The 21495-nt window shown below is 43.1% G+C and overlaps 1 protein-coding gene across 1 annotated transcript in view; it reads right to left on the reverse strand.

Moving 5' to 3' along the window:
* Window positions 1-15397: 15397 nt before the first annotated feature.
* Window positions 15398-21495, reverse strand: part of DNTT (DNA nucleotidylexotransferase) — a gene marked incomplete at its 5' end in the record, with an annotated part of 102101 nt that continues 96003 nt past the window's right edge. Inside the window, one exon of the mRNA XM_081192397.1 lies at window positions 15398-16842. Within this exon, the coding sequence (XP_081048523.1) occupies window positions 16756-16842 (87 nt within the window). The 3' untranslated portion in view covers window positions 15398-16755. The remainder of the gene's footprint in view (window positions 16843-21495) is intronic.

Consider the following 21495-nt stretch of genomic DNA (forward strand, 5'->3'; position numbering starts at 1 on the left):
CACACAGTGCCTAGTTAACCTCTGGAACTCACAGCAAGATGTGGTGGGGGCCACCAACTTGCATGGCTTTAAAAGGAGGTTAGGCAAATTCAAATAAGGCTTCCAGTGACTACCAGCCAGGGTTGTTATGTTCTGTCTCTGGTATCAGAGGAAATCTGTCTCCTTATACCAGCTGCTATGCACCAAATAGCATAACCCAACATTGGTGGCTTGGTAGCCCATTTCTGATGTTGGAGTGGAAGCCTAAGCTCTCATCCTCATGCTGTCAAGGAAGCTTCTTCTGGCCTAAGGGCTCTCTTTGCTGTCACAGTTAACTACAGGTAAGAAAATGGCCGCCATAATTGTTAAAATCCACCTGCCTTTCATTTCATTGACGCTTCTCTGTTATATATAGTTTGTTGAACTTTGCACCAACTTCTTTCTTTACAAAATACTATTTTTCCAGGGCCATGTTCCTCCAGCCCTTTTAGGTTTTTGGCTCTCCTGCCCTCAGGCACAGAAGCCAGGCACTTCTCTCGGTCTGTCAACCGCCAGCACTTCTGCGGTCTCCCAGGAGAGCAAAGCTCTTCTCTTCAGACATTCTGTTACTTCTCCCAACCTCCCAACCCCTTTCCGATTCTGCCTTCTCAAGCTCCATTTCTTTGCCTGGCTTATCAAGTATCCTTGTCTTTTATCCTAATGGCTGTCAAGCAAGATTTGTAAAAAAAAAAGGGTGGTTGCCAAAAAATTTAAATGAACCTGCTCTATTTCACAGTTGCAATGACCTATTCCCTGCACTGACTAGAAATCCTTCCAGAAAAACTGTCATAAAGAATGTTTGAAGCATTTCTGAAATTTCATCATGCACTATTTAGTAAGGGAGACACAAAATCTTTTTCTTTTCTTTTTCGGGGCGAAGTAATTACAAGATAAAATATGAGTGTAAAGTAACCATAAAGACATACATAACTATGACACCTCATATGAAGAGATGTCAGAGAATTCCAACACTATTCCTCCACAGCTGACAGAGAGATAAATAATGTAGTTTTGGGCAGAAAATGAACTGCAGCGGCGCAGAAACAGTGCTACATGCAACAAATACAAGGTGGAATCAAAAACGATGCCTTCTTATATCAGAGAGAGAGAGAGAGAGAGAGAGAGAGAGAGAGAGAAGAACCTACAATGGTACAAGCAAATAAGGTGAATTTGTAAATTGGGATGGTGAACACAGGGACCTCTTCATGTTACAGGATTACAGTTCCCATCATCCCTGATCATTGGCCATAGCAACTAGGATTGATTGGGGTTAGGAACCAACAACACCTTTTGTAAATGCTTCAGAGAAGTTTAATTCTCAGCCCCCATGATCGGCTGATGATGACGTCAACCAGGTGCACTGACAGGAGACTCTCCCCCCAGGTTTCCTATGGCAACACCAGGCTACAATGGCCCCTGCTGTTGAAAACGGTAAGCAGTTTTATGCTGATTGCATGAGTTATTTCACTGGCTTCTCAGCAAGGCCCGTATCGCCTGAAAATGTCCTGAAAAGAAGCCCATTTCTGAAGCATATTTCAGAAGGGATACTACACACAGAGGTCTGAACTTACACAGAGAACAAACTTTCTTTAACTTAATTGCATTGTCCAAAAGCCAAAGATGGACAGATTTAGTCTTATGAGGCCCTAAGCTACTGAAGGTAATGGGGCCCTTTATATGTCCAGCTGTTCTTTGTCAACAACAAATTGTCACTGTTTTTTGTGTTGAATGTATGCTATATGGTAATTTATGGACCTACACAACACAAAACACTGTTGCTGTATGTAGGTTTTATTTTATTTGTTTTTTGTCTTATACTTTGGAAATGTACATCCAGTTGTTGTTTTTCCTTTAAAGTTTTTTGGGGGACCCAAGAGAGTGGGGCCCTAAGCTATAGCTTGTTTAGCTTATACGTAAATCCGGCACTGGCCAAAGAGCTATGTTATACTCCCCTTGGATACACAAAGTGGGGTTTTTTGTTTTATATTTTTTTCCATTGAACACTAGTTGGCCCTCTTAGTTGCCCTTTGGCATGGAGGCTTTCTGAGAAAGACAAGTTTCCTTGGGCCATAGAACCAGTTGCAAGTTGACAATGTTCAACAAATAAATAACAAAATGCAAAAACACAGTAAAAGAGACCACACCAAATAAATCAGCAATGTTAAAATCATATCAGATTAAACCATTCTTTCTTCCCATCTCATAAAGTAGTTCCATGATTTATGGTGCTTTGACCCTGCTAAACATCAATCAGGACAAAATGAAAGCATAGAAACATAGAAAGCAGCCCTTTGGCCTATCGAGCTAAGTGCCGTATTTTTCGCTCTATAACACGCACCCGACCATAACACGCACGTAGTTTTTAGAGGAGGAAAATCCGTAGGCATGCCACCCATAGGCATTCCCTCCATAACACGCACAGACATTTCCCCTTACTTTTTAGGAGGAAAAAAGTGAGTGTTATGGTGCAAAAAATACGGTATTTTCTACTCTGACTGGCAGCAGCTCTCCAGGGTTTCAGACAGGAATTCTCTCCCAGCCCCACCTGGTGAGGCTGGGGATTAAACCTGTGACCTTCTGCATGCAAAGCAGATGCTCAACCCCTGAGCTACATCCCTTCCCCATAAAGAACCTATTGTCACACAACCATCTCAGTCCATGGAACCATCTAATGTTCCTACTTGTGCCCAAGGCCAATGCTGCTGAATTCCATGCAGGTCTCCCTCTTCACAGAAACATGTCTATACAATGCAATGAACCATGGTGGCCATGGACCAGGGTGGCCATATCTCCAAAGAGCTACCATCGGCTGAGATTATTAATATACAGTGGTACCTCAGGTTACAGATGCTTCAGGTTACAGACGCTTCAGGTTACAGACATGCCAAAGCATGCAGCTTTGCCACTGACTAGGTCTATACCTGCAAGCAGCTATTCAAAACACAGCACCTGGTGGCTTTACAGAGCTTTACACTGGAACACGGTAGGGTTTATTGAAATTGTATGGCCCAATGGCACGTATGGCACTAAGTGGGGAAATCTCTTTGAAAAATTATACTTAAGCTTAGCAAACAGTACGCAGACTACAGATGATGAGAAACATTTGATCTGCTAACATCTAGAATCTCCACTTAGTGTGTGCTCAGGAAATCAGACCTTAAGCAATTCCAGGAGTGACACAAAGGCCTTTGGAGTCTCTGTATTGTCTTGCTCTACTGCAGACCACTGATGTCTTTGAACACTGAGTAGTTTTGTATAGCTACATTGCATGCCACTGGTGCTACACTGGGCTTGCTGTGTTTTAATCTGCAGCAGAGTGGTCAGTTTTTTTACCTTGGGCTATTTTTTCTTCCGTTTCCTGAGCATTACGCTTAGCTCTGATGGTCCCCAGAGGCGTCTTTTCTGGGCCCAGCATTTTCCCTAATTTATATGCTGGCACTCAGAAGGCTAATTTGCTGGAAATGTACATGGATGCTGATACTCTGCTATATCTTTCTGGAACAGCTTCTGTCCCTCAGGCATTCACAGTGATACCACATTGTTCATCTGATCAGCGCTACAAGATGGGTTGAAATATTTTGGATTTAATTTTGAGAAAGGTTTGGGCAGGAGGGTGAACCTGCCATTCTTATTAGTGCGACACAACATTCCTAGCCTTCATTCAGTTAAAATGTGAAAAGGGGAGGGCGAATGAAAGAGGGGGGTGAATTGAGCATGCTGCCTCGAGGCTCATAGCCCAGCTTTGAGCAAGAAACGACCCACCAACAACAACCAGAAAAAACTGGACATGTCATAATACTATAAGAACATATGATGCTACTTTATACTTGAGACAGATCACTGGTACATCTGACCCAATGTTTTCTGTTCTGCCTAGAGGCATCTCTCCAGGGTTTCTGCCAAGGTGTTCCTAACATCTGCTTTTTAAAACTAAACACCCCCAAACAAATCTAACATGGTTGTGCAAAGGGTGTTCTCATTTACAATTCCTTAGGGGTGGAAGCAGTGCTTTTCCTTTACAGTGGTGCCCCGCAAGACGAATGCCTCGCAAGACGGAAAACCCGCTAGACGAAAGGGTTTTCCGTTTTTGAGCTGCTTCGCAAGACGATTTTCCCTATGGGCTTGCTTTGCAAGACGAAAACGTCTTGCAAGTGTTCCGATTTTTTTCCGCTTCCCCCCCCCTTTTTCTAAGCCGCTAAGCCGCTAATAGCCTTTTAGCCGCTAATCCGCTAATCCTTTAATAGCCGCTAAGCCTTTAATAGCCGCTAAACCGCAAATAGCGCTAATCCGCTAAGCCGCTAATAGGGTTGCTTCGCAAGACGAAAAAACCGCTAGACGAAGAGACTCACAGAACGGATCAATTATTTTCCCATCTAGGCATACTTTTTAAGATAAATTATTTTAGATCCCAGTCCCCTTGGCTAAGAGCAGGAGTGAATGTGGCCCCCCAGGCCTCTCTGTTTGGTCCTCAGAAATCTCTCCAGGCCCCACGCTTCCCAGAGACCCCCACCCCTCACTAGACCTTATGTCACACCTTGAGTGTTTTTTGCCTGGCTGGAATGTGTCCTTTAACTCTGATGATGCCTCTTGCTTATCGAGATGTGCAATAGGGACGGTTGTGTGACCATGAGGAGAAACTAGGTTACTGTACAAAGGTAACATTTACTTTTGTTGCTCCTCCCACTTTTGCCTGTGGTCCTGCCTACCCCTTGAATTCAAATGAATGTAATGCCTTGATTCTCTTTTTTATTATTAACTTCGTTTCTCTCTTTTTGGATTAGCATCCCACCCCCCACCCCCCGGCTTGTGACTCTTGAGAGGTTGCTCAGAAGGGAATGCTGATAAAAGGCTTCTGGCCCATTGCTGAGAGCCACAACATCTGTGGCAAAGGTACAAGACTTGGCTCCCTCATGACCATTCAGCTGATGCTCATTTGCTAACAAACCGCACAACTGTTTGGCTATACCACAAATGCTGTCCCCTAAATTTGAACTTACCTGGAATGTGTCTGGCTAATCAACCAACCCACACCCTTAACTGTTGCTATTTATCATGGACAGCTCTGGCTAGAAGGCACGCATCCCTTTCAAACTCCTATCACCATTTTATTCCCTTCAGGCCACTTGGAGATGCCTTTTGGGGGGGGGGATGGCTTTGTGCATGCACAGTCGCACCAGATTATTCTCACTTCCCTTCTTACCACTATGCAGCAACCACTTTCTGGCTAGTAAATATTCAGAGGTCTGTAAAAACACAAACCCACGTTGTTCTCAGAACCCACCTCGCTGGCTCAAACGGCGGGTCTCTCTAGTTCAGAGTGGCATCATTTTTCACCTCAGAACTGAGGCAGAGCTTTGCCTCGTTTTTCTGAAGACTCTGATGTCATCTCAATTAACTAGAATGGAGATATCAAACATTTTTCCCTTTTGCAGAATCAATGAGATTTGCAGGCCTAGTTAGCCCCTTCTGGGTAAATGGAGCACACCAAATTTCAAGAAGGGGTAATTGTGCAAGGATAATTTTTAAAGTTTTTTATTATTATTATTTCCTATGTCCTTTGTAGTTTTGTAGGCCATTTGCTCTATCCTTCTGCCACCTCCATTCACTTAATGGTGTCTTGCTCTCTTGTATACTGTTTTGCTCTCTCTTATTTCACTTAAACTTTTTTTTTAAAGCATGCTGCCCATAAGTAATTGTCCCCTTTACGCCATCAGTAAATCTTCCACTTTGGTCCTTGAGGGTAGGCACACGTATCAGTAGTCACCCCTTGCAGAGCTGTAACACTTTCTACAAGCAGAATCATTTCTCCAGGTGAACTTAAAGAAAGCCATAATGTCCTCTTCAGTCATATTTATTAAAGCAAGGTAGCTTTAAAAAAAAGAAGAAGTATATTGTCAAATGCTACTTCTGAGGACTATTAGCAACAGCGCATGAGCTAAAACTCTAGTGGAAAATATATTTTTTTCCAGTATAGGAAAGTAAAATCAGGTATTTAGGGTTCATGGCATACTTTTTTTTTAATCATTTCCATTTCAACATAAAATTCCGCCTAAGTAGCCAGCAGCTGCTCTAGGCAAGCCCAAGGGCTGGCAGACACCAGTGAAATTTTTGACTTTCCCCCTCCTTTGAACAGCAGACACCACCTGATGCCACATTACATACTGATTTCGAAACTCTCTGCAATTACATAAGTGGCTTGCTGTGAAGTGTGGTAGTGGAGGAGACGGCTGTCCAGGAAACAAGAGTCTAAAGTCGCAAGCATCCTGGCCACTGTCTTCAAAATCTCTTTCTCTCTCTCTTTCTCTTTCTCTTTCTCTTTCTCTCTCTCTCTCTCTCTCTCATACACACACACACACACCAAGGCACACTAGATGTGGAGCAGCTGTGGACCTCAGCAGACTTGCTTTTTTCCAGGCGGGCACTTCTACAACCCAGGGATTTGAAGTTCAAGATTAAGATTAGCCCTTGAATTCAAATGGATGTAATGCCTTGATTCTCTGTTTTGGATTAGCTTCAGGCAGAAAGACACAGGTGTGAGTTGGGGATGTTGGCAAGAATGGCATTCCTTTTATTTGTGTTTCTCCTGTCGCTTGCAACATAAGGTGGTATTCAGCTATCAGCCTAAGGATTCCCACGTTCGCAACAGGACTTTCTCTCTTTCCCACGCATGTGCCTCCTGTCCTCCCCGCAATTCTGCTAGGCTTTAAAGAAACCCCCTAGAACAGATTTAGGAGTTGGGGGGGGAGAGAGAAGGGAAGAACATTCCTTGGTACAAGCAGAAATCCTTGCGCAGACAGGAATGTCTATGTAGCACTACTTGCATACAACCAATGTGGAAATACTCACTTCCGTGGCATGATACCATCATCTTGTGCATTTCCCTGCACCTCTCAGTGGCAGCCAATGAAGTGGCGCAGGAGGTAAAGAAATGTGATACTGCCCAACCTGAGAAAACCAATCCTATGTGCCTTAAGGAAGAAGACAAGATGGTACCATGGGGGTGTCACTTTCACTGGCATCCCCATGTCATATATAACACATTGCTCCACTCTCAGCAAGCCAGAATCTACAGTGGTTCCAGCCCAGGTTTTATTGCTCAGATTCCTCATTGACTGGATCTAGGCAGGCAGACATTCATACAAGATTTTGATGGCCTCTAGGATCACGTTCTGGTGATAGCACTTCCCATGCCTCTCTGTGTAGCAACTTTACTCCTCCCTTTGCATGAGTGATCAAACAAGCCAGGAAGTCTTCGGTTAACTATAGCTTCCCATGAAGTTGGAACTGAAAAACTTTGTCTAATGACTTCCAAAGAAGCCAGGGTAGGAAACAATGGTATGAAAGAAGCCCTAACTTCCTGCTTCCATGCACACTCAAGGGTGCACAAAATTCATCCGCCTCTTGGCTTAATAAACCCAAATATGAACATCCAAGCATGGTCATTTTTTATACTCCTGTTGGAAATGCTTCAGTAGCATATTCCTTTGCACTGAACACCTCTCTGCACCTTTGCATGAAACAATACAAAATTATTAAACTGCACATGTGAGTCCATCCATGTTGCTTCTTAGAGGCTGAAAGTAGCACCAAAAAACATTTGCAGGACTCAAAAGGGCTGGAGTTTAGTGGTCGAGCATATGCTCTGCATTCAGAAGGTCTCAGGTTCAGTCCCTGGCATCTGTAAGGTTGGGCTGTGAAGAACTCCCACCTGAAACCCCAGGGAGCTGCTGCCAGTTAGTGAGCAAGATGGACAAGTGGTCTGACTCAGTATAAGGCAATTTCCTACATTCCTAAGACTCAAGCAGTAGTAAAAGGCACACTCACCTTTCCTCCCTCCAGCTGAGTTCCTGCTATATACTGGGGTGAGAAAGGTGAGGCAGTAGGGGGTTGGTGAGGTGCAAATGTGGTGGCAGGAATGCTGGATTGGTTCCACAGGTGCAACTGCACTGCACCAACCTTGCCCCTCCTCCCCTCTATCCTGAAATGCAGCAGCAACTGAAACATAAGGTGGTCAGGTGAGTGGCACAGTCCCACCATGTCACCTGCTGTTGAGCTAAAGGTTTGCTTTGGGTTCACCACCACAACACTACAACTGAACTCACCTGCCAATTAATTCCAAAGGCATTTGGAGGAATATTAACTGCAAATGATATGAGCAAACTTTTTCAGCAGGGGGCCATTCCACTGTCCCTAAGACCTTGTGGGGGGCCAGACTATATTTTTTGGGGGGATGATGCAAGAGCACCACGAGCCCCGGTGGCTGCTTACCTGTGTCTTGCGAGCGGCAGGGGCTGGCGGCGGCGGAGGGACGATGAGTGCTGTGCTCTGGAGAGGGCCCGCTTAAAATGGTGGCTGCTCGAGCGCTGCTGCTGCTGCTGGCACCAACAAAGCCCAGCCCCCTTCCTCCTCTAGGCAGGGCGGGAAGAAGCCAAGGAGGCGCTGACGCTGACGTCGTGTGAGGGAGAGAACATGCATGCTGGCGATCCACTCGACAATTCTTGGACCGTCCGTGAGCCGGATCCAGAAGGCAATTGGGCCTGATCTGGCCTGCGGTCCTTAGTTTGCCGACCCATGGAGTAGCCTGTCAATGACTGCCTTGAGAAAAAGTCATCTGGTCAGGATGTTGCATTGCAATTTCCTCTGCTATCTCAAAACTGCTTTCAGCTGAGTGCTTCCCTTTTCTGCAAACTTTTTAAAAAGCAGATGAATAATTTTAAACACAATATATCGTCAACATCCAACTGATTTATTCCATACAGTATCTGAGCATATTGCATACCACGTCAACTCTGCAACTTACATTTACCAACAGCTGTTTTTCTTTTTGGAGCAGATGGTACGTTGAGTGTACCGTGACATAATTCACATTTGCATTATCAGTCACAAATGCTAATGTGTTTGAGGAAACTGGATTTTTGTGTTGAGCTAAGATATTTTTAGTAGCCACAGCACTTCTTAGCATCTTTCTGAAATCTATTAGTTTGTTAGTGCAATCATCAGTGAAGCCCAACTTCTGCTTAAATTTTGTTGGTAAAAATTAGTTATTTTATTACACTATCTGTAATAAAGTAACACATTCGTTCGTTATTCCATTTACGTCTGCTGCTGCTGCTATTCACACATTGGCTTAAGTGGTCAGTATTCCTTTATCAGCAAATTGGAGCTGATCCAGCAGGAACATGCAGAAACCGTGTTTCTTTGCCACCACCTTACAGAAAACTGTGGTGCTAATTTGTTTCTTCAGCCTATACTCGCTTAACTATAATAGTATGCGACAGCACACTACTAAGTTGTCATTTGCAGAGTAAATGCTGCATCTATTCCTGGCTTTCGTGATATCTGAGCACAGGAAACTTGTGCTGGTTTGGATCTTGTCCTTTCAATGAACTGATCCATTCTTTCAGCATTCTAAAAGCTTTTGCCCTCCAGATGTTTCGAACTTCAAACACCCATCAGCACCAGTGAACATGGTCAAATGGTCAGGCATTATGGGAGCTATAATCCCAAACATCTTGTGGGTTCCAGGTTGCAGAAAGCTGATCTGGGAACTCTAGATTTACTATTCTGAACTTTTTGAATATATATCCATGTAGTGCTTCTCCCCTTCTGTCATAGCTCATGGAAGCCAGCAGGGCTTGGGATGTGACACCAGTTGGGGTTAGGATTGCTCTATTTAAATATATATATATATCTTTCCTTTCCTAGCAAATTCAGAACAGCAGCATATTTAGAAACACATTGGGATCATTATCTGAATGGCACTGGAGCATTCAGATTTATCTCATTTGCTGCCCTGTCTCTTTGCCCCTCACTGCCTGTTCCTCCTAAGTATCCACTAATTTGATTTTGTCCTCACTCAACTAATGAAGATGTTCTCAATCCCTAACCCTTACTTACTTGCTTACTTTACTCATATGCAGTGTCATGGCTGAATTATTCCACTTTCTTCCACCCTTTCCCATATCTTTGCCAATTAAGTAATGATTTGCCAAAATTCCCATTTGCCTACTTTGGGGTGTGCATTTGCTTAGCTTATAATACTCGGCTGTATTGCAAATTGATTGCCATTTCCTAAAGACGTCATCCTCCACCTTAGAATGTTAATGAAGGTTCTGGATGTGTGCAGTCAGCATTCAGCAGTGCAGGTGCTTTGCAATGTGTGCATCTTCTTCTGTAGGATGTCTTGTATGTTAACTCCTTCCTCTCAGTTCAACTCTTGTTTGCCATTCTGAGTTATGTAACCAACAAAGCAGACATTTCCATGCCAATATTCTCTGTGGGTGCTGCTTGAGATCAAAACTCCTCTCTTGTTGTACAGTGTGTTTGTTGTAGGGGGAGAGGGTCAAGTTTCCAAGCTGCTCTCCTTTATGGCTGGTGCTTTGAGACACTGTAACTGAAAACAAACTACAATCCTTAGAGGTAACATGATACTGTGTGTAAGTGTACCACTACAACAAGCAAGGAGATGGGGGGGGGGAGCTTTCAAATGCCAAAACTACTGCAAATCCAGACAAAGAGAATTTACCAAAAAAAGTAAAAAATAATAATAACCAGAACTATGAACATTTTGTCAATATTCATAATTTATCTTTGGCACAGAATATTGTTTAGCCCAAACCTTGGAGTATCTGGGCACAGAGATGTCTTTCTTTTTCTGGGGTGGGGAACTAGAGCATATAGAGAAAAAAGCTGGGTCAAGTACTTTTCCTCCTTCCCACATATTTGTAGGACCATTTCCCCCTGCAAAATTGGAAGTAGATATCCAGTGACTTTCAATGACAAAATCCTAACATCTTTCACAAGCAGTCTTATATTGTAAATGAAGTTCTGAAGCCCCTTCTTTTTTCTTATACAGGAAAAAAAAAGAAAGGAACCTTCCTCATATTTAAAACATAAGGGGAACCCCATTTGCACATGAAATGTCTTAGAATCCCCATCCCAAGATCAAATCAATCCTCAAGGGTGTTTTGGCGCATGCATACCCACAGACACTCACACTAAATTCCAGCGGAAAAGCTGGGCTAAGTATTGCGGTCCTGCTTAATACACAGGTCAAATAGTGATATCTGTTGTGCCATCAGTGTTCATACATATAGACATCATTTGAATACACAAATGCTTTGAGCACCCTTTGGATTATAAGCTGTAGCATGTTGATATTCACTCACAATCATCATCTTTCCTCTCGAAGGTCCTTGCAAATGATCCCTTGCATAATGACCTTCACAGCTGCAAAGTTCCGCTCTTACGGCAACTCCCCCCACCCACCATTTGCAGATATGAAGTTCAAATCTGAGTGAGCAAGCAACCTCTCTGGAAGGTGCAGGAAGGAAGAAGGTGAATAGGAAAGATATGTTAACAGGCTGCAGACATTGGTTAGGAAGCAGCTGTGCTGTGGCTGCAGTGGGACCAAGACCACGGCCACATTGCAAACACATGCCAATTGAAGTACAATCTCCTTCAAAATTGGGGAAGGGAGCATTTCCCCCCCCCCATTGATAAGGATGCCAAATAACAAAGGGAAAAATCGAAATCTGGCATACAATGGCAGAATCTGATGCAAACTGCTTTATTCACTTGCCTATAAAGTGCTGCATATAAAAGTGCTGAGCACAGTAAACTGTGAACTGTTTCTACATGCTACCCATTTGGAATGTTACTGCTCAGTTATAACATTGATATCTCAATGAACCTTTACTTTTCCCAGTACATTTAAGTGACTGCACTTGGCTCCTGTGTACTGTTTTCATTTTCTAATCCAAGTTTGATCGATACTGTAGATCAATAGAACTAATTACACACATTGTTTTGGCTGTACCTTTGCTAGTTATCATGCAAATGGAAATCTAAAGTGACTTGGTCACCTTTGTCAAAAGAAAAAAGAAACTGTAAGAGAAGGGTGGAGCTATGCACAGTGGTGGGACACTGCAGCACGGAGGGGCGAAGCTAGCCCCCCAGTCTTCCATGTGCTGTCTGTGTGTCCCAGTCCAGCTTGTGACACAGGGTCTCCTTCCCGTCTTACAGCCCAACTTGCACTTCAGCCTGGAAAACAGGTTCTGAGAGAATTACATGAGGCACAGCCTGGAATTTCTTGAGTGAAAGCCCTAGATTGTAGCTCTACTTGGATGAAAGAAAAGCTTTTGAACCGTATTTTTGGAATGGACAATTTTTATTTCAGGAAGAGACAGATTTTATTCATCTTGTTGCTTCCAAGTGCGCAATATTCATAACCTCAATAGAGCTGCCATCCTTGCTGCCCCATCCAAAGTGACTGAAGCCGGTGTGGTTAGGGGAGATACCAACCCAGAATCCCATGATTCATCCCATTCCCTCGGTTTTCCTCATCCTCCATCAGAGCCTGCCAACCTAAACCCAATCCCAGCAGCAATGTGAGGCTCATGACAGTGTATGGATCTTGACAAGGTACTAGTCAACACAGCAGGGCATTCCACTTGCTTCCAGCTCAAATCTCAGTGAGTCTGATCTGTTTCTAACCACCTTTCTACCACTAGACCGATGGAAACCTAGTTACATTAAATCATCACTGTGGGTGCAGGGAGGCAGCTATGCTGCATTGTAACAGTCCCTGGAATAAACTAAACATTTCTAACTGATCATTTGAGTGGGTTTGGTGAACCCAACCTGCTCTCCACCCAACTCTAGTGACCTCAGAGATGAGAAATGCCCTCTACTCCAGGTGCCCAGCAACGTGGCATTCACTTAGATCTCCTCATAAGGTAACATAAACCTCTGTGTATATACCATGCCTCTTCAGCGAGGGCCTACAACTCATGAGCATTTCCCACCCAGCATGACAAACACGTCACTAGTGATGGATGTAAAGAATGTTCCAAAAGGGGTAAAGGTCTTAAATTCCATGCAGTGCTTGAAGTTTGTGGGTGGGTAGAAAAAAACTGAAACAGTCTCATTTCAAACAAAGCCATTCTCACCATTTTTAATAACCATGCAAAGTATTTGATGGCAAGTTTGAGTTAGTACTTTCACACTTTGAAATAGCTATGGCCCGTTAGCCATCACTACCAGCCCACCAGGGAAAGAATGTTGCCAGTAAAGAAAATCAAACCTTTCATGATTGTGGCTTAATATTAGTCATGATGGCATCCCTTCAAAAAGATGCCATGATATTCTCATGTATTTGGCCTATTTCTAACCAAGGAGTGGGAAGCCTGTGGCCCTCCAAATATTTGTTGGACTGCAACTCCCATCAGCCCATGTCAGCATGGCCAATCACCAGGGACAATTGGAGTTACAGTCCAGCAACATATGGAGGGCTACAAGCTCTAAACTCAGCAGAGGCTCTCATGGATCTGAGATTGCAGTTGTTGGATAAAGATGAAACTGCCTTTGCTGGTATCTGCCTCTCCCAGCTCCACAAACAGCTCTGGCCTGGATCTAGTGACATTTCACAGTACTGGTGTAGCCGTTTTCTGTACAGCACTCTGAGATGGTTCTATAACTATTGGAAAGAAGAGGGGTGCTTTTAGATTCACCTAAAAAGAAATGGGATGACATCCCATGCCATCCTGGCTGCATGGACATCACACGTTTATAAGCATCTGACTTCCCCCAGAGAATCCTGGGAGTTGCAGCTTGGTGCTGGGAATAATAGTTTTGTGAGGAGTAAACTGCAGTCCCCAGGATTCTCAGAGAGGGCGAGTCATGTGCTTTAAATAGGTGGTTGTGTACACAACCTCTACCCCACTTCAAGCACTGAACCCATGCAAATAGCAAGAGATACGATTATTTTTAACAATTTGGCATTCATTTATTATGAAATCAACATAATGTAAAAGTTAACAAAATAGCATCACCTAAAATGTGATTTGTTGCATTTTTCTCTTATCTGTGGTTTTCAGGTTCACAAGTTTTCTAAACAGCCAAGGTGGCCTAGTCATTCAGAAGCCTGAGTCTTGAAACCTAAGACAACTCACAGTTCTATTGTGGCCAGGGCTTTTTTTCAGGGGGAACTCACAGGAACTCAGTTCTGGCACCATTCAGGTGGGTGCCATTCCCATTCTAAGAGAATGAGGGAGGTGTTCATGGTGAGTTCCAGCACCTCTTTTTCTAGAAAAACAGCACTGATGGCAACCAGACCTTTCATGACTAAAGAGCTTTCAGAATTTTAGCCTAGATGCAGTATAAATTAAATTATAGATATATTTTTACAATCAAAAGTGGCATTTTATTACCCAAGTCTAATTAATTAAATTCAACAGGAAATAATGGTGGGGCAGGCCCAAGTTTAAAATGGGACAACACCATAGTACAAAGAGTTCAACCTTGGCTTAAGACTTGGTCCACTTGAACTCATCCACTACTTGGGTTTAGAGCTGAATTATTTAGCCAAGTTTGCATATGCCAGCTGTGTCTACACAAACCACTCATCTTTCTTTTGTATATTTATTGTACATTTTACCACAGCTGTTCTTCACTTCCCACAAACCCTTGGTTCCACGAACAAGTCCATTAAACTAATTGGCTGTTCTTCTCATAAGTGAATGTTACAGGACAGACAGGCTTCCTCCATACCTGCCATATTGTAACTGTGCCAAGATTTCATTCTTACGAAAGATCTTTGGAATTTCTTATTCAGTAAAATGAGGTCACACTTCACAGAAGTACACAGTGTGTTATCTATCTTTTTTAAAAAATAAATTGGAGTCAAATTTTGGCATAATGAAATATGTACTGGAAGGATTTTTTTGACAGTCATGTTTACTAACACAGCAGTACTTCTCTAGAGCAGCTTTTCAAAAAGAAAGAAAGAAATTCCAGATATTAATTACTTTTCAGAGCCACACTTCAAATCATCCTTCCATTAGTGCCATGGGTTGTTGTTTTTAGTTTTGTTTTTTGTATATGAGAAACCTTTTAAAGTCTAGTGTTGCCATGGAATATTTAAATATGGATTGTTATTAACATTGGGGATAATTTGATGGGCAGGATCCCTCAAGTCTTTGAATTCCCACTGTGAAACTGTAGGAAACAAGCTTCTCTAAGCATTAAGAAAATATGCAGCTAACAAGAAAGTACTTATCCAGTCCCAACCCAATGGGCTCAAATGCCCATAATTTTACAGTGACACTTTAGAAATCACTCTGTAACCTCGTACTGTATTTTGGATAAAGCCTTTGCTCTGAATAAGAATATTAAAGGACAAAATGTGCCACTTACCACCCCAGTAATTTTCACTGCAGCTAGTCATTCTGCCTACATCTAAGTGCCGACACCATTATTGGACTTCAGCTTGCTGACATCTGGCCCCATTGCTCAAACCACTTAGCACCAAAAAGTAATCATATACTTATACAAGAGCTTTTGGCATCATGTTAAACACCACCTTTACTCAAGCCCACAATCCTTTCTTTAAATCAAAGCAATAGCATTTGTTTAGCAAGAACCAATGTAATTATACATCAGTATTCATAGAGAAAAGACACCCGTCAATTAGTAACCATACCACAAGTTTCTCTTGATCTGTGTGGAGGAGTGCATAGAACATGTATTTGGTCGAGTTGGGGTCAGCTGAATCGGGATAAAGACCACTGCCTGATACGTCCAGTCTGGAGCTGCCAGTAATGTTTGCTGCATGGTGTATGAATTAATGTAAAAGAAAAACCAAAGCAAATGGCAATGGTGGCTGCAACAGTGGCTCTTGACCCAGTGACAGATGTGACGCTCAAGGGACAGCGGCGGAGCATTCTGAATTTGTATTGTTTGTGGAACCAGCCTGCTAGTTTTGTGCCTTGTGCTTTTTGCTATTCAGCAGTGGAACAGACTTCCACAAGAGATGGTGGGCTGTCCTTCTTTGGAGGTTTTTAAGCAGAGTTTGGGTGGCCATCTGTTATGTATGATCTAGCTGAGATTGGGTTGGACAAGAAGACTCTCAGGGCCCCTTCCAACTCTACAATTCTACGACTCTATTCTTCTAATTATGGGACACTGTACACATAGCCTTGATTCTGAGCAAGGCTCCTTTCCTCATCTTAAAGCATGTGCAAAATGTCCCAGACCGTTGCAAGGCATTCTCAACATTTTCAATAGTTTTTATTCAGGTAACATTTGGTGCTGCTGGTAACATTATAGCGGTTGGTCACCTTGAATAATTCAAGCTTCCAAAAGAGAATTATGCAGCAAGTTGCAGGATCCATGAGACCAGACCCCCAAAATCTCTACACCACCTTAAATGCTATAGAAATCAAATGCACAATAGTCAATTAAGGTAACAGACCTGTGCATGTCTGCTCATATGTAGGCCCCATTGCGTTCAGTGAGACTTAATCCTAGGTAAATCAGTAAAGGAGTTTCACCTTCCTGATTCAGTTGTGTCAATATTACCTGTATACCATATTTTTCAGTGTATAAGATGCCCCCATGTATGACGACCCACAATTTTGAACATAAATAAAAAAACCCTAGTCTTATACATGGAAAAGTATGGTTCAACACATTTTTTTCAACACTGGCTTTTGTTTTGTTTTTTGTAACATGAAAAATACAATCAAATATGACAGTTTATGTACGGATGCACTAAATTAATCCTCTTTCTTTTAACTATTCAGAGGATAATGACATCTACACCTGACTATGTATATTTAATATGTGACTTTCTAAATAATAAAGACAGGCTTGTCAGGTAAATGCGCCTCTACAATGTGGGAGATTTTTAATAGTAACAATAGTTGTGAATTAGTAATAGCACAGTAACAAGTCACTCTATGCATTTCTTTCCCATGGTTCAATGTAATCCAAACCAAGATGTGCAAAAATTTCTTCCTCACTTGCAGCTTTCAGGAAAATCTTCTGTAAAAATAAAAAAGAGATCAGCATAAGCCTTGGGAAGGTAATAATTTTTGAAAACAAAAAACACACATTTCTATTTGAAATAACATTCTTAGCCATTTTATAATCCAACTGTATAAAATGTCTACTCAGAAGTAAATCCCATCAAACTCAGTGCAGTGATTCCCAAGGAACTGGGTAGAGAATCACAGAGATACTACTAATCTCGATCTCATCAGAAAGAACCAGAAAATTCATCATCATGTTCTGAATGAAGGGCCATCCTTTTTTGGACCGACAAATGCACTAACTTTTCATAGAGTGTGCAGAAACGCAAAAATACAGAGGCTTCGCTTTTCTTTATGCTTGTAATGATATTTTTGGAACTCAGGATCAATTATTTGTGTCTGCAGGAACTCTCTCCCTATCTCAACTGAGCAATTATTTCAATGAATATAAATATGACATTTATGGTTGCTAACATGACCATTAACTACACTTAATACAAAATGGCTGTTTTGCAAATGACTTCTGTCTATGAATTGCAATGCTGTATTTCTCATCCTGGTTTCAATTATCAATAAGACATGTGAAGCATGAAGTGAACGATCTTCGTTAACATTTTAATCAATGAATCTTTGTTAGTGCACCAGGATCAGATTTCAAAACCACCTTTTAACTCATAACTTGTTTTGGCTTTGTTCTATTAATATTGCAAATGTAGCTTTTCCAAAATGATTTGACATACAAGAGAAATCATAAATTCACAAATTATCTTTGCTGAGCACTTTTTCCAAAGTGCCCTTCATTAACTAGGTTGTGAATGAATGGCATACTGGCTGGGAAGGTGAGCTATATTCAGTTAAATACATTTATAACCCAGAGCTGTAGGATTTCTACTTTTTGTTCCCACTGGTTCTGATCTTGCTATTCTACCAGAACCATCCCCCAAATATTTTTTATTTGCTTTTCTGTTATATCTTGCCATCAACACATACTCTGTTACATTCATGCACAAACCAAAAAGAAGCCCGATAACATAAATATAAAACATAAACATGTAATAGGAATAGTAACATATATATATTCCTCCAAGCTGTTTAAATCCTATATATCTTTACTTTTACTTCCCTTCCACTCTTTCCTTGGTTTCCTATCTACTATCGTTTTAACTGTGTTTTCTTGTTCTTCTACATTATTCTCATTAGCTTACCTCATGTTGAAGCATATACTGCTGAGTATTTGTTCATCCAGTTATGATAATTTTCTTGTTATTATATTTTTTCCATATAATCTATATATAATATCCAGTGCTCTTTAGACCAGGAGCTTTAAATCACTGCTAAATTGAGACATAAGGCAGCCACAAATTCTCCTACCCATACCTATTACCTACCCCAACCATAATAGATTGGGACATAGGATCGAGGAGAAGAACAGAATGCAGGATTGAGAATGTGCCCAAGTCTCCCAATGAAGTAGAAGTTTTAAAGGGAAAAGGTGTCTCTCCCACATGCAACCTGGGAGCCCCGAAGCAAAGGATGACCTGATAAGACGCTTCACGTGTTTGACGTCTCGTGAAATGCACATCAACATTTAGGCATGGCTTACATGACCTTGTGCTGTGATTTCACTCTGAGATATAAAATGTTTTGATGGACATTCCGTTCTTCTGCATCTCTAAACAAGTCTTTGAGCTTCTTGTAAATGGCTCCTAGAAGGTACTCCATAAAATTAAATTGCCCTGAACAATCCGGCTCTGTAAGTTAAACGTTAAGTGCTGTGCACAGCTTTAAGAAAGATTGAAATTAGAAAATGTGCACATTCAGTCCAGTCTCTCACCTCCTCTCTGTCCCTCGCCGGTTGTCCCATCTGCCTCCCCCTTGCCTCCACCTGCTTTTCTCACCCAAGCCCTCCTCACTCACAAGTTTAAGTGCTGCCACTTTGAATACAGAAAGTGATAAGAAGGTGACAGCAGAAACTGGGATCTCAATGGGAGAGGAAGAGGTGACAGCTGGAGCAGAGCACGGGGATCCTTCCTAGCACTAATGTCACAAATCTGAACCCAAATATTGCCCTTTGTGCACAGCCTTATTGAAAAGGAAATCATAGAATTCTATGATTTCCTTTTCAATAGGGCTCCGCACAAAGGGCAATAATGAAACCATTTCTTCCTGAAAGCACTTCAAGATTCATGCAGGTGGGTCAATCACAATAAAGATGAAGGAACAAAGTGGTTTCATCTGCCTATTGTGCTCTGAAGGCTGGGTCTTGCAAAGTCAATAGCCATGAGTAGTTCAGATCGTAATGGGAAAAGGTATTCTGTTTGTAGAAGGCACAGAGACACTTTACGCACAAAGGAACTTCACCACTGGATTTGCCTTCTTGGAAGAAAATCAGCCAAGAAGAGATATGCAAGAGCACACCGAGAAAAGGAAGGCCTCCCTTTCATACAGTTGAGTTTGGTCTTCATCTCCCATTACCGCTAGCTTGCCCCCTGTAAGAGCAAGACAGCAGTGACAGTAGAGGCAGTTCTAGAAGAGGAAGGATATTTCTCTTGCCCCAAACACAGCCAATTCTGCTAAAAGGAGAGGCCAAGGCCTCTTTCTCTGTGGAGCACACAAAGAGGCATTACCTCACAGGCCTAGGAAAAAGCCAGACAAGCTTGGTTCTGACCTCATCTTCCTCTTCCTATCTCCCCCCACATCATAACAATGAGTACTTGCTATGGCTATTTGGGCCAAATCCCAGATCCTGATCCATTTTTTAAAAAATCTTCATGCTTGTTGTCTTTATTACATACACAACATAAACATTTTTCTCACGCTCCACAGGCAAAAAAAAAAAAAAGGCTTACAGATGTTAAGATAAGACTCCCCCACTCTCTGGCTTAAAATCTTAAAGGTGTGACACAAAAGGAAGGAAGGTTGGGAGAGGAGGAACAAAGCAAACTCAGGCACTATTTCTTAGTTGCTGAGTTCTTGTCATAACCAGCTGAAATGGAAAGATTTCCATGGAGATGAGGAGCCAAGTTGCTGGTCTTTCAGCAGAGCTTAGGGAGAGGTCCTGCAATTTCTCCCTCTCCTAGAGCCCATATATTATTGTTACCATCTCAGAGGACATCATGGGGCTAAGAGAGAGAGCTACAGACTGGGAAGTCTCTGGTTTGACTCTTGCCTCTGCTAGGAAGTTGTTATTGTTATGGATGAACATTAATTTGTACCCCACCTTTATGTAACAAGTGACCCCCCCCCCAAACAGCTTGCAGAACACAAAGCAAAACCAGCAAGGTGAATGATTTGTGCACAAGAAAATCCTGATCCAAACTGAGGTGATTTTGGTTGAGCTTGGATTAGGCTAGAGCAGGGTGAGGAGGCCCCGGATCACCCTGGATCAGTTCAGGAACACCCCAGAGCAATGTGTTTAACCAGGATTTTCAAGCCTAACTAAAGACTGTTCCCAGCCCCTGATTTGGTTCGGAGCCCAGATCCAGCTTGGCCCCAAATCTCCATGGCCTCTTCAAAGTGTGTGATCAGGTGCTAAATTGGATCAGGGGAGCATACTTGCAAGAATATGATCAAACCCACAAAGAAATGTGCTGCTTCCAACAATGATATGTGGTTGAAATCACATGAATGGATACATTTGCTCAAAATTCATAGTAGTCTAAGAGGTGGGGGAATAGCCCATGCCAAATATGCCATCATAAGGGAGGCACCAGAGAAAGTTTTACACTTGTAAGGAGATAGATGTACCAGAGCTCAAAAGGTTCTATAAAGTCAAGAGCCTACTGATATTTATTGAATGTATCAGTACACTTCTGCAGCCAATCCCAGAAACATCGCCACAGTCCATAGAGCAGTGTTTCCCAACCGGTGTTCCGCGGCACACGAGTGTGCCGTGAGACGTTGCCTCGTGTGCCGCGAGATGCCTGGAGGGAGGCGGGCGAGTCGGGCGGCGAGAGGCGGGGCGGCGGCAGCGAGGAGAGGCCGCGCCTCCTGCTGCTGCCTGGCGCTCCTCCTCGCAGCCGGCAGCGCTGCCTGGGCGCCTCCGCGCGACTCTGCCTCGCTGGGTTTGGTCTCCCAGCAGAGACGGGTCACACGCGCACCTCCCTCCCTCCCTCAGCCTGCGCGGAGGGAGAGCCAGAGAGAGGCATCGCTCCTGCGCGGCGGGAGAGGGAGCAGCCGGAGCGATGCCCCAAACGAACGCATGGGACCGGAGGGGAAATCCTCTCCGAGGCGGATTGAGCGCAGCTGAGAGAAGCCTTTCGAGGAGCTGCAGCAACTCCCGGCGACAGCTCCTCAAGCCCTGCCGCCGCCCCCTCCTCCGCCCACTATCGCCGCCACCACCACAACAGCCGCCGCCTCAGTTGCCGCCGTCCCTCAGTCCCTCGCTCTGCTGCCTCCTCCCACCCCCAAAGCTTGGAGGTTCCCCGGCAAGGGGGAGGGAAAAAACTTTCACTTTCGTGCGTCCCTCCCGGCGTGACGCTGCACGCTGACGTCACGGGGCGGGGCTTTAATGATGGTGTGCCGCGAGATTTTTTTTCAGTAAACAGGTGTGCCGTTGCCCAAAAAAGTTTGGGAAACACTGCCATAGAGGTTTTTCTTGACAGACCAACAGTTATTACATGAAATACATGTAACTGAAAGCCATTTTTCTGTTATCCCAAAAAGC

Source organism: Podarcis bocagei (genome assembly GCF_964188305.1).
Source record: "Podarcis bocagei genome assembly, chromosome: 4".
NCBI lineage: Eukaryota > Metazoa > Chordata > Lepidosauria > Squamata > Lacertidae > Podarcis > Podarcis bocagei.